The sequence below is a fragment of the Drosophila sulfurigaster genome, chromosome 3 (genome assembly GCF_023558435.1).
Source record: "Drosophila sulfurigaster albostrigata strain 15112-1811.04 chromosome 3, ASM2355843v2, whole genome shotgun sequence".
In the NCBI taxonomy this organism is placed as follows: Eukaryota; Metazoa; Arthropoda; class Insecta; order Diptera; family Drosophilidae; genus Drosophila; species Drosophila sulfurigaster.
In genome coordinates, this window is record NC_084883.1 from 48,794,811 (window position 1) to 48,808,611 (window position 13,801).

Sequence of the window (13,801 nt, forward strand, 5' to 3'; positions counted from 1 at the left end):
TATACCAACTATAGCATTCGGTATATTTTTAATATTTTCGGTATTTATTATTTTTGGTATATTTTAAGAATTATACTGCACTGTTTTGCTTTTATTCAAAATGGTTAGCGGGTATCACACAATCTGGTATATTTTGAATGTAGTACTATATCAATATACTAGACATTCTAGTATGTAGATTTCTTACTTGCTGAATCTCAAAATGCAAATTTAACTTAAATTCTCTTTTTCAAGATTTTCTTTTAATGATTCTCAGATCAAGATTTGCAATCTACTTTTCAATCTAGATTTACTTGTATTTCCCATTGTGTATAACAAAATGAAGAGCAAATTTATTTTCTGCGCAAATAACCTCATCATAAAATCTACTAATTACCTAAATTACCACAGCAATTGCAATGGTAAAACACTAACTTGGCAGCAGTTAGCAAATATTTTGCTTGCTGCTCGCTTTAAGCAGCTGTTGACCCAATTAACATAATTTCAGAACTCAGCTAAAAAGATGCGCTTGGCTCTGCCTTTGCCCTTCCCTTTATTATGTTGCGTTGCTTTTGCGTTGTGTTGATTCATTCGTTCATCAAGTGGGACAGGCACAAACAATACGAAATAAATTATACATATTGCAATTGTAACTGCAGCATTCAAATTGAGGCAAAATTGCAACATCGACAGTCGACGGTGGACAGCATTAACTTGGTCAGATCCAGTTGATGATTGTTGTAGTGTGTGTGTGTGTGAGTGTGTGATTCATGGCCGAGCAGACAAACAGTCCAGACGTATGTGGATGGAGCCATAAAAACAAAACCCAAAAAGAAAAAAAAATCAGCTACTCGTACCGAGTGCAGCTGCCGTCGCCGTTAAGTGCTCACTTAAGGGGCTCTGAGTCTCAGGCCCTATGTCAAGGTTATACCATGGACATGGACAAGCCCCACGCGTACTTAACCCACAATTTTTTGACAAGATCTTATAATTTTATTTTTCTTTCATTGGATCTAAGGGGGAAGGAGTGAGAAGAGAGCAGTTGAGTCTTAGCGGCGTGACAGTTACACGTACTTAAGATAAACATCATTGAAAATATTTTTCGAAAAATGAAATACGCCGAAGAAACAATGACAACAATACAAAGCGTGGACGTCGTATCATCTGCAGTAGCTGTGGGATGTAAATCCTAAGTTTATGTTGTGCTAACTGCAAGTAAATTTTGCTTGCTGTTTCCAGGTATATTTCTACAATGAAAGTGGAAGTTATTCGATTGTCCAGTCTTTTCTAGAAATTAAACAGAACTCGACAAAACTTTGCGGGTAATTACCCTTTCACCTAGAGACCTAGTTGCCTTGATAGGCCTTCAGTTAATCCACCAAAGCGAATTGCAGTTGTTGTCATTAGTTGTCATTTTGATAATCGATATTTGATATTTTATTGTCAACACAATTGGTGCAAAATTTGGCCATTTGTCAACCATTTTTTCGGTATATAAACGTGCCTAAAGTCTGTATATGTTATGAGTTCTTACTGGAGTTTGGTTGTTGCCAATTCAAACTAAGACTAAATCCAATTCAAGCCAACCGAACAACATGCCACGAGCAGTAAGCAAAGCACTTGCCACTTAGTACTGAGTATTTTTAATATTTTATATATATTGTTCACTCTTTCAACAGCTGCTGTATTCTCTGGCTTTAATCGCATGTCTGCTGGCAATTCTACCAATCGGCGAAAGCTTAGTGCTTTCCAGTGCTAATGCAGTTTTCGTGGCTTGTCCAGCGAATCAGTTTGCATATGAGAGCAATCCGAGTGCAATGCGGACTTTGTTGATGTCTCGGTTAAGTCCCAGTTGCGGCACATGTTGAAAGCATTGTTATCTACGCATTGTTGTTGGTTATGTTTGTTATTGTTTTAATAAAAAAGATTTGTTTTAAATTATTTCAAGAGTTTTATTCGTTGTCAATTATTCTTTAGTAGTAAGAAATGTTTGAAATTATTTCAAGAGTTTTGTTGGATATCAATTATTCTTTAGTAGTAAGAAATATTTTAAATTATTTAAAGTGTTTTATTCAAATTCAATTTTTCTTTAATAGTAAAAGTACTTTAAAATTGACAGAAATAGTACTTCACTAAACCAAAAATATGTGCTTTAGATTGAATATATTTAGTAAAATTTCTCTTTTAACTTTCCCAGACATTATAAAAAATAAGTTCGTCAAGTTTATGTTTCAATAATACTTTTATATTTTTTTTATTTTCGTGTATAACAAAACAAATTCAAATTTGCGCTAATTTAATGATGCAGAGTGTAGGCCAAGGGAGATGTGTGCAGCACAGACTTGACTAGAGGAGCAGAGTGCACCACAGGCAGAACTGGAGCGGCGTGGACAACTGGAGCAGCATGAACCACAGGAGCAGAGTGAACAGCGATGGCAGGAGCAGCGTGAACCACGGGAACAGAGTGAACAGCAATAGCAGGAGCAGCATGAACTGTGGTCTTCAAGACGGGAGCAACAACATGTTGGATGACTGGCTTGCTGTGCACCTGGGTGATGCTCTGGTGAGACACGGCAGAAGGAGCGCTGTGCACCACGGTGCCCACCTTGGCGAGAACGGGCTCATGCACCACATGGTGGGTCTCGATGAGGCCAGCCGAAGCGGAGGCAATCAAGAGAGCGACGATAGCAACCTGCAGTTGAAGAGATAAGAAATGAAATATCCATTCCGTTATTCATAGTTCAAAATTGACTTACGAATTTGAACATGTTGAGTTTGGGGTTTTTTGAGGTTGTTCTGTTGTGCTGCGTAGAGAAGCTGACGATGTGAACTGATGCCTTTGGGTTCTGCGCTAAACGCTTTTATAGGAACTGTTGGCTGCTGGCTGCCTAAGGGCTCAAAAGAGTCGATAACAGCAGCTGGCAGGTCGTCCACCTTGAAGCGCGTTTGATAAGACAGCAGCCGCAGCCGCAGTAGCAAAAGTTGCGCCTTCGTTGCAGCAATCGGCAATAATAACAGACACGATCTCTCATACAAACTTGTTGAATTCGTGTTCGGCTGCGTCTGCGTTTGCGTTTGAGTTGGGTTTGGCTTTGAGTTGCTTTTGATTGGGGGTTATGCTGAGTCGCATTGAAGGTCAGCGTTTTGTGTGTGTTTGGTTTGACTTCAACTTGATAAGTTCCCAAATTATGTCTTTGCCTTTTCAAGTTCTATATAAACTCCGCTGCGTAGCCACAAAATATCATCAGTTTCAATTGAAATCTACTTGCTTCAATATGTTCAAATTCGTAAGTTCACTTTTGGGATTTGTCTTAACAAACTTGAAGTATAACATTTGATTTGAAATACAGGTTGCTATCATCGCTCTGCTGGTTGCCTCCGCCTCTGCTGGCCGCATCGAGACCCACCATGTGGTGCATGAGCCTGTTCTCGCCAAGGTGGGCACCGTGGTGCACAGCGCTCCTTCTGCCGTGTCCCATCAGAGCATCACCCAGGTGCACAGCAAGCCAGTCATCCAACATGTTGTTGCTCCCGTCTTGAAGACCACAGTTCATGCTGCTCCTGCTATTGCTGTTCACTCTGTTCCCGTGGTTCACGCTGCTCCTGCCATCGCTGTTCACTCTGCTCCTGTGGTTCATGCTGCTCCAGTTGTCCACGCCGCTCCAGTTGTGCCTGTGGTGCACTCTGCTCCTCTAGTCAAGTCTGTGCTGCACACATCTCCCTTCGCAGCCTTCTCTGGGCATCATTAGGATAAACAACAGAACCTTTGCCATTCGCTTGTGATAAGAAATTTATGATTTTTGTTGAAATAAATTTTACCATTCCATAAATAAGTTTTCTAATGAGGATATCCAAATTTATACGCAGACTTATAAGCCACTTTTATACTTATATCGAGGATATCAACGCTCTGCAGTCTTATACGCCACTCTTATACTGCTAAAAGACGCTGTATAAAAAGTGTTGCATACTTTTGGGCATAAGCGGTAAATGCAAATAATTGCAGCAAACTGTAGTTGGTAATGAATTCAATTGGCTCGCTTTAGGAATTATTCATTTAGGGTATTTTATTGCATACAAATATTGTAGAATCTAAACATTTTTTTTTGTGGATTTTGTTGGTCTTGTTCCATAAACAGGGCACCCGAAAATTTTAAGCAGAAAAAGGCAAAAGAATATGTGTGTGTGTGTGGACGAGTTTCAGCGTGTGTATGTTGCGTGTGTATGTATGCGTAGGTGAGTCTGTAATCTTCAGATGGCCGCAGTAGATTACCACAGATGCTTCACAACAACTGGAGCTGGATGCACTTGGCTGATGGCAACATGCGAAACGGGGGCAGGCACAACGCTCACAATGCGAGGTCCAGCCAGGATGGGGCCGGCAACGAGGGGAGCTCCCCAGGGGCTGGCGATCACAGCAGGACCAATGATACCGGGTGCTGGGGCAGGCACAGGAGCTGGGGCAGGAGCAGCAGCCACCAGGCTAAGAAGAGCAACGAAGACGCACTGCAAAGTGTGCAATAAAGTTAACCGAAGTCCTTAACTTGTTATTAGGTATAGTATTACTTACCAGCTTGAACATTTTGTTGTTTTTGTGTCGATGGTTTGCAACGATTTGACATAGAATTGCATTGATCACTGGCCTATTTATACGGAAAACAATTGTGCTGGGAATTTGCTCTAAATGGTCAGCTGCAGTGCATCAGTCATGTGTGTTTGTGTGTGTGTGTGTGTCAACCGCCTCTGCACTGGCCGCTGCAATTGGCACGGCAACAAACACAGAAAGCAGTAACAAGCAGCAACACATGCGACACTTGATGCATTCAGTCAGATGGCGTTAAACCCTTCCGGGGGCAGGTTCTCAACTTACGTACAAGTTCTCCAAGCCGCTTGACTTACCTCTGCCGCTATGATTAACTGGTTCTATATGCATCTAACCATATTGTCAGCTATCGATTCGTGCAACGCGGCGTATGCTTGATATTGTTGCATGCGTTCCACACCTTCGCCTTCGCTGTCCAATCGAGCGTTCGACAAAGTTTATTTTTTTTATTATTATTATTATATACATATGTGTATATCTCAATAAATATATGTCTAAAGCTTCGGTGTCTGCTCTTTGCACTTTTGGCGCGCATAAATTAAGCCAAAGCTGTTGCCAACACTTGATTAATGTGGCCGGCTTGTCGACCAATTGTCATAGATTGTCTTGTGCAATACTGCCGCAGTGGCACATCATGCAAAGTGTGTTTATGTCTTTAACACCTAGATACCCTCTACAATAAATTTTGTAATGTCTTTTTGCCACGACCCAAACTTCATAGCTTTATTTATAGTTTATGATGTGCACGCGTCTATTTTGATAGCATAATTAAAACATTTAACGAGCCGCTATAAACATAGCTTACCCATTTCATTAATTAGAAGATTATAGGGTATATTTAACATACATGGCAATACTTAAGATTATTCGTAAAAATGTAGTAATTTGAATAAATAACTTAGAAATTATTTAAGAAATAATTGTATATGGAAAAACGAGACTTTGTTGCTTAGGTTGCGCATTCCGTATATTTTATATTCTATGCTATATTTTGAATGTAGTATTTGGACATAGGAAATATAAATTTTGGTATATTTTTCGGTATATTAATTCGGTATATTTTAATGTATTTAGTACATGAGCATACGAAATATAGAGTTTGGTATATTTCAGTTATTTTTTGTATACTAATTCGGTATATTTCATTACATGTAGTATATTTTGGCATATCAATTCGGCTGATTTTAATGTATGCAGTATATAGACATTCGAAACCTAGACGTTGGTATATTTTAGTTACTTTTCAGTATATTAATTCGGTATATTTTAACAATAATACCATATACCAATTCGGTATATTTCAACAATAATACTATATATTAGTTTGGTATATTTAAACAATATTAACGCATTGATTTGCTTTATTTGAAAATGGGACGTGGGTGTCTCGTAGTCGGACACACTCAACTCTAGCCTTTTTAACTAGTTTAAATCGAACATGCAACCGTTGTTCATTGTTGTTTCTTGATTATCGAGTCAACAGAAGTTCAATACATTGACATCAATATATGATTTAATGCGGAGTATAGCAACTATTGAATAAATTTAATTACCTACAGAGTATGTGAAACTCCATCATCTTTGCTTCTGTGATACCAAAAATCACTGTCAATTATCGGGCCTTTGGCCATTTGCCCTCCGACGCCGCCCCAAAGGCATCACGATAACCGCTCCCTCAATTTGCTGTAGCCAAAAACCAAAAATTAATACAATTCAGGGTTAAGTTCAACGCTTGTTTGATTTTGATTAGCTTTTAATTGGTCAGACTGGGAAGCGATTAAGAGCTGAATCTTTAAAATGCTTGAGCTGCAGCTTTACTTCGAAAAGCTCTAGAAAAGCTTCAAAGCTGTCGGCTTAGAGTCCAACCAACTGTCTAATTAACGCAATTTGACTAAACGGTGTTGATTTGCCTCGACTTATGGGGCGGACAGCAGTCGCAATTGGCAATTGATTCATGACCGGTCTTGGATAATTGTCTAACGATTTAACAACAAAGATTCGCTTATGCAAACGCTTGTATAAATTGCAAGTGATACAAAGAGCTCAAATTCAATTCGAACTTGAATGTGGAAGGACGTGGTTTCATAAGAGCATCCAACCTCTGTCCCTATATGCGGAGCATGTGACCTAAAGCTGAGTTCCTGTTGTCCCTATGTTATGTTTGTCCATTGTGTGTGTGTGTGTGTGAGTGTGTGTAAAGCAGCTATCTTTAGCTACTACATTTGTGGCAGTCATTGTACTCGTTTTGCTAATGCACTCATTTGCATAACACTGAAACTGCATTTGTTGCCACACATTCATTGGCAACAGACACACATACTTAACCTAAACTTACATACGTGCGGACAACGTGTCACCATGGTGGCAGCATCTAGTACGACAATCTCATAAGCTTGCGAAATGTGGCAGACAAGCAAATGTCGTATCATATGATAATTCGACTGATTACCTGCTAATTATGTCACCCAGTCGCCCGCTTGCTTTTTTTTGCTGGCTGCCAAAGCCGCAAGATGAGTTATAGGCCGCCGTCTTTCCGGTTAAAACAATTGCCAAGGTATTGTATAAATACTCAGAGAGGAGGCGTGTGCATGTTGATAGGCTTGTTATGCTGATGTTGGCTTGACGTCATTGTCTTCGTCGTCGTTGTCGTTGTCTACTAAGATATCGATTACGGGGCGTATGCGCAACGAACTGCGACATAGCCACAACTATTTGTATCGAAAAATATTTTGTAGCCATTTTCTGCGACACATTTTCATTAGCAATAACAAAAAATTAATTTTGTGGCAATTTTAATTTACAAAATTGTTGTACCCGCTACCCAAAGGGTAGAAGGGTTTTATAACGTTGTGTCTGTATAAAAAAAAATGGCTACTCACTACGGAACTTACTTGAATTGGCTGACAATCTGGTAAATTTAGACCCTTATGGTATATTTATAGTATTTCACCGATATAGCATTAGGTATATTTTAGTATTTTTGTGGTATATTTTATTAAAAATGGGGAGCGGGTATCTCACTGTGGAGCACACTCGACTGTTTTTTCTTTCTTGTTATAAATAAAATTTCAAAATTTCTACATAAAATATTGAATTTTATAAGAACAAAACTTTAAATTACAAAACCACTTTGAATTAAATTTCTATTACAAATTTTTTATTAAAATTATTTCGATATTTATACAAAATTGTTGCACATATTTCTTGGACACACACATACATACACAGCAAGTCAGCAGGCAATCTTTAGATCGTGTTTTTTTGGGGTTGGTGCACTTGGTTTGGTGGGTGTAATAAATGGAGTAGCGAATGACATATGAACCTTGGCAAACCAATTCGTTTAATGATAATGATGATAGTCATGGAAGTCATGATGATGATGCAAATTATACGGATCGTAGGGATGATAAGCCTTGATAATGGGTGCTGGATGATAGGCCTTAATGATTGGTGGATGCACCACAGTCTTCACCACAGTTGGCAGCACCACGGGCTTGATGATGTGATGTGGCACGCTGTGCACCACCGTTGAACTCTGATGCGACACGGCGGCAGGCAAATGCACAATTTTGGCCACATGCAACGGCTCCACATGGTACTCCGGATAGTGATGATGGTGGCCATGCAGATAACCAGGACGTGCAGCGGCCAAAGTGCACAGCAGCAACAGCGACAGCAACTGGAAAGGATGTGAAGTGATTATCTGGGGTGTCCTTTTTCTGTAGTTATCCTCTTTGCTTACCAATTTCAGCATTTTGATTTGGTGGGTGGTAATCCTTATGTGTTGACTTGCAACTTGCAGCGTGCAACTGATGCCACCATGACACCAAGCTATGGCTTTTATACACTTAACGTCTTGCATCAGTTGCCCCAAGTAGCAGCAACAACAGCAGCTGCCACTCGACAGTGCCAACAGCTGCAGATGCTCTCATTGTTTGTCGCGATTTTCAATGCAATCTTTTGCCATTGCAATCCGCCACCGCCAGCGCCACCATCACCGCCACTGCCAACGCCATTGGCAATCGCAGTAGCTTCAACACCGCCGCCGGTAACAACATATCCGCGCTGCCGGCATTGGGTATTTGATAGTGAGAGAACGAGAGACACAAAGAGAGAGAGAAACACTTCCATCCGCAGTTGGAGTTGCAGTTGCAGCAGACGCTGTAATTGCCCCGCGTTTGATTATTGTTTTAACACTAGCCAACAAGAGCTCAGTTGTATCGAATTACATATTGGTATTTGTTATGAGTGCGTTGAAGTCATTGAAGTCATTGATTTTAAAAGAAAGAGTTTGAAATGTAATATTACATTTTTCAAAGAAAACTTTATACTATAAGATACCCGCTATCCATTGTGAATAAACGCAAAACAGATAAGCATTATTCTTAAAATATACCAAAATAATATACCACTAAAATACTCAAATATACCAAGTACAACCAAAGCAACAATCTGGTATATTTTGCTTTATATGTTTCTTTTTGATTGTAGAACTATCAATTTATCTAAAATATTTTTTGGTATATTTTTAGTATTTTCGTGGTATCTTAATTTGGTATATTTTTAAATTAATACTGCACATTTTGTATTCTATTGAAAGTAGGCAGCGAGTATATATCAGTCGATCACACTCGAATGTGGCTTTCTTACCATTTTTTTGTTAAATTTAATGTACTAATATACTTTTCATGGTATCATATTGTTATACCAATTATAATTTTAGGTATATTTCATAACTTTTGGAATATTTTAGTATATTTATTTGAAACAAGTAAGAAAGCTACAGTCGAGTGTACTCGACTGTGAGATACCCGCTACCCATTTTAAATAAAAACAATATATTTTGCGGTATTTTTCACAAAATATACCAAATATACTACAAAAATACTGAAAATATACCAAATGGTATATTTGGTATATCGACATAGTACCGCATTCAAAATATACCATAAACGGCACAATATTCCAGATTGTCAGCCAAAGCAACTAAGACCTCTAGTTAGTAGGCGTTTTTGCCCATACAAAAGTATTTCTTTAATAACTTCGACAATTTTTATCTGATCGCAACCAAATTTTCAGGATTCATAACTACTATAGTAGTTATTATATATATCAAATTTCGCAACTCTAGCTTTAAAATTACGCTTGTTATTCGTTTTTTTTTTGATTTGCGGGGGCGGAAGTGGGCGTGGCAGAAATTTGAAACAAACTTGATCTGCGTGCAAACATAACAAATGCTGTCGAAAAAAAATTATTGCTCTATCTCTTATAGTTTCTGAGATCTAGGTGTTCATACGGACGGACGGACAGACACACAGACGGACAGACGGACAGACGGACAGACGGACATGGCTATATCGTCTCGGCTGTTGACGCTGATCAAGAATATATATACTTTATAGGGTCGGAGATGCCTCCTTCTACCTGTTACATACATTTCCTGTCGGCACAAAGTTATAATACCCTTCTACCCTATGGGTAGCGGGTATAAAATGTACTAAAAGTTCCGAGTTTGATATATTTTAGTATTTCAATGGTATATAATTTAATAAAATGCTTCTAAAAGTTCGGTTATTTGTATATTTTAGTAATTCAATAGAATACATAATATATATATATACTAAAGATATAAAAAATATTATTATTAAGTTTATCTTTTATTAAAAATTAATAATTTGTATCTTACAATCATATAGATTCGACTGTACATTTCTTGAAATTTCTCTACTTATTTAAATAAATACAATTCTCATTCTCGACAATGCTTTTTCTAGACTTCTTGTTTGTTGCGCAGTGTTTGTTGGTCTTTTGCTTTAGCAATTCTTGTTGAGTTTGATCTATGCACTATTGAACTCAGTTCATAGCAGACTTGAAATGAACTTATCTTAATCCTTAGCTTGACTATTTAATCTCGCAGATAAAGCCTGCCTTGGGGGAATAACACCTCATCAGTGAATCGGGCAATGTGCTCAATGAAGCGTAACGTTAATTTTTGGCAACTTTAAAGCGCGATGTCACAGCGATTGTCTCGCTTGCTGTTGTTTTAGTTGCAATACAACTATTGCCAGAGGTAATTGCCAGTTGGTAGTTGGTAGACAGTAGTTGATAGTTGGTAGATGGTAGTTGCCTCTGCTTTTGCTTCTGTCGCCGCAATTTGTGCCTTTAGTTCATCGTATTCACCGTTACTAATGGCAGCAACTAGTTGCTGTTGCTGTTGTTGCTCTCTTGCAACACTTGACTGCGCTGCTGCTGCTGCTGCTGCATGGCAAGCATAATTTATGCCAGTGTTACATTTGCCTGCAGCGACCTTGACCAGCCAGCCAAATTGTTGTTTTTATTTTTATTGTTGGTTTTACAGCTTTTTTTTCAACTCTTTTTTAGGCAGTTGCAACGGAAATTCACACTCGCCAATTTAATTGTGATTCAGTTTTTCTCCCTCAGTTTTTTTTTCCGATTTTGGCGTGGAAATTAGTTGCAAACTCTTGTTATCTCCACAGACCAATTACAACGAATTTAGGCTGAGAATTCTTGGCAGTAACAAGTGTCACAATCATTAAACAAAAAAAAACTGTGCTACCATTTTGGTATTGATATTTAAAACTTTGAACTGGAGCTACGAAAAGTTCATGAACAGGCAAATGCGACATTCAAGGTGCTTCCACTCAGCAAAGGGGAAACGTTCGAGGGGGTTCATTATAGAATGCTCATTAGAATGTCGTCGCAACTGACAGCAAACTAGAGATATGAGACACAGTCGACATGCGACAAGTGCATTTCGAGTGGAGTCAGAGTCAGAGTCACAGTCTAAGCTGGAGTATCGAACAACGACTTGAAATGTCAGCAGAAACCGTTCGAGTGGCTCAAGCAGTTTATTAATCAGACTTGCAATTGAGTATGAAAATATTTGCACAACAATTCGCAGCGCAGTGCATTGCATTGCAGTCCCTGGTCAATTGACTTGACCCGCAAAACACACCCGTAAAATCATAACAAATGCAGCCCAAAGCTTATCTCGACCAGGAAATGCAGCAAGCACAAAAAAAAAACTGGCTTTGTTGCATGCAACTTGCACTCGAATGTGTGTTGCAAGCCTTTCGAATCACTTTTTTAGTTCACTAGGTTAGTAATAACACATTCGTTGCTGTGGCCATTAATTAACGTATCAACAAAAACATTTTCAATGTTATTTCGATTGAAATGACAATAAACTCGCATCCGCTGGCCAGCTAACAAAATGTCGATGCCACATTTGATGGACACAGCTGACCTTAGCCGCGAGCAAAGAGTAGCAAAGACTGGCCACCTGTTCGCTTCGTTACGTTTCTAGCAAAACTACTCGTACATACGAGTATATTAAGTATACGACGCGTTTGCACGCAGACAAAGCAATTACAATCGAGCTCGGGCAAATGCATTTATTATGCTCATTCGCTCAAACGCTTTTCATATTGTCTCAAACTGACACCCAAAAGCAACAAAATGCACAGCTGCGCAGCACCCGAAAAACAAAAAACCGAAAATAAAAATTCGTAACATTTTTCACTCTGCTTTTGTGTTGTGTGTTGGCTTTGCGCAATCTGCAAACTCTTTGGCCAGACAATTTGTGGCGCCGGCTGACTGAAAGCCCAACTAACAGACTTTTGCTCCCTCTGCCCGAATGACTGACTAACTTACTGACTGAATGGAGGACTGACTTACTGACGGACTGACTGACTGACACCTGCCTGAATTGTGCCAGTCCAGAGCGGGTGGACAGCTTAACTGTGCATTTGTGGGGCGGCTGTTTTTATGTTCGTACAAATAAGTTTGGCAAAAAACATAATCAATGCCCAAATAGTTGCAATTTGCATGAGGTTAAAGCGGGTCAAACATATGTACATACTTATGACAACAAGCTTAATTTAACGATGTCTGTCTGGACATGCAGATAATTAAGTTGGCAGTTATGCGGTTCTCTAATTACATAAATATGTGGTAGATTATTAAGTGAATAAAAAGATAATAGAGTACAGTCATATGCAATTAAAGTGTACAAATATTTAATAACAGAAATTGGTAGACAAATTAATTAAAATATAGATAATAATATATGGTAATACCAAAATAGAAACCAGTGCTAATAGGATTGTAGAAGAATTATTGTTGTGCTTCTGTTTGTGGTGTAGCTATGGAATGATCTTTCTGAAGAAATGAAGAAAAATAAATTAATAATCAACAGAATATTGCAACCAATATGAGATATTATAGCCAAACGCTAATAGAATATGAGTTTCTGTTTCTTTTAATTATTACATTTATTTAATAGGCGAATGTTTCAGTGTTTCCGTGCCAAATTTAAGCATTTAAAGATTGCTCTAATATGGTCACACTTAAATTTATAAAACTTGCGAAATATATAGCTCTCTGGTCATTTTTTCGTTCATCTGGGTACAGTGCTTTAATGAAAAATATACGTTATAAAAAATATATCTAGATTTGAAGAAATTTGCAAAGAATTCAATATTTAGAACTTTAACCAATTATGTAAAAATAATCAATAAGAAAACATTTTGTATGAAGAAACATTCAGCTAAATGGTAAAAATATTTAACTACGGAAATGAGAATTAAAATTAAGATATTAGATAGAGTTTTGAAGTAAACAAAATTAATTAGTTGGAGCTACAATTATAAAGCACTTTAATCGAATATATTCTAAAGACAGAATTAAAGAATTTCGCTAGGCAAAAGCTATTAATATTGCATTAGAATCACTTTGGTTATAAGAAGATCAAACAAAATGGAATAGGATAATACTGCTATATTGTGATATAAACAAATACTTATAGAATAGTTTTATAATTGGAATGTTATTTCATCAACAATATTCTTTAATGTATTGATAAACAGATTAGATAGATTTTGCAGAAACTATCAATATTCCATTAGCATCACTTGTGTTTACAATGAGAACTGCGAATAGCTTCCGTATTTATCAATTGCTATCTCCCGACTCTGCTTCCGTATCAAAGTAATAGCATTGTCTCTCGGTCAGATCAGTTCAAGCCAGTTGCTCACGGCCTTCGGGCCAATTAACTGTAGCACAACTGACAAAGAAGAAAGAATCAGAAGCAAAATTCAAGTTGAGTAAAGTTGAAATTGATTAAAAGTGACGCAGCGAGTGAGTCGCAAGTACTGAGAGTTTAAACTGTGTGTAATTGCTCGACTAATCCCCAAGTAA

At 38.0% G+C, this 13,801-nt stretch overlaps 4 protein-coding genes and 1 long non-coding RNA gene across 5 annotated transcripts; 2 read left to right on the forward strand and 3 right to left on the reverse strand.

Annotated features, from left to right (window-relative positions):
* Positions 1–1,342: 1,342 nt before the first annotated feature.
* On the forward strand, positions 1,343–1,920 carry LOC133843277 (uncharacterized). Its single transcript, XR_009894492.1, has 2 exons — positions 1,343–1,586; positions 1,659–1,920. It is a non-coding gene; the product is annotated as an uncharacterized LOC133843277 (long non-coding RNA).
* Positions 1,921–2,212: 292 nt separating this feature from the next.
* On the reverse strand, positions 2,213–2,993 carry LOC133843274 (A-kinase anchor protein 14-like). The gene is made up of 2 exons (XM_062276739.1): positions 2,736–2,993; positions 2,213–2,671 (listed from the first exon to the last, which is right to left on the reverse strand). The coding sequence occupies exons 1-2, from the start codon at positions 2,745–2,747 to the stop codon at positions 2,276–2,278; spliced, it is 408 nt and encodes a 135-aa protein (XP_062132723.1). The 5' UTR covers positions 2,748–2,993; the 3' UTR covers positions 2,213–2,275.
* A 24-nt stretch (positions 2,994–3,017) lies between these two features.
* On the forward strand, positions 3,018–3,807 carry LOC133843273 (larval/pupal cuticle protein H1C-like). The gene is made up of 2 exons (XM_062276738.1): positions 3,018–3,266; positions 3,330–3,807. The coding sequence occupies exons 1-2, from the start codon at positions 3,096–3,098 to the stop codon at positions 3,726–3,728; spliced, it is 570 nt and encodes a 189-aa protein (XP_062132722.1). The 5' UTR covers positions 3,018–3,095; the 3' UTR covers positions 3,729–3,807.
* Positions 3,808–4,020: 213 nt separating this feature from the next.
* Positions 4,021–4,675, reverse strand: LOC133843276 (neuropeptide-like 3). Its single transcript, XM_062276742.1, has 2 exons — positions 4,550–4,675; positions 4,021–4,485 (listed from the first exon to the last, which is right to left on the reverse strand). The coding sequence occupies exons 1-2, from the start codon at positions 4,559–4,561 to the stop codon at positions 4,249–4,251; spliced, it is 249 nt and encodes an 82-aa protein (XP_062132726.1). The 5' UTR covers positions 4,562–4,675; the 3' UTR covers positions 4,021–4,248.
* Positions 4,676–7,740: 3,065 nt separating this feature from the next.
* LOC133843957 (histidine-rich glycoprotein) lies at positions 7,741–8,432 on the reverse strand. Its single transcript, XM_062277735.1, has 2 exons — positions 8,325–8,432; positions 7,741–8,261 (listed from the first exon to the last, which is right to left on the reverse strand). Exons 1-2 carry the CDS (start codon positions 8,334–8,336, stop codon positions 7,923–7,925), a joined length of 351 nt encoding a protein of 116 aa, XP_062133719.1. The 5' UTR covers positions 8,337–8,432; the 3' UTR covers positions 7,741–7,922.
* Positions 8,433–13,801: the final 5,369 nt, after the last annotated feature.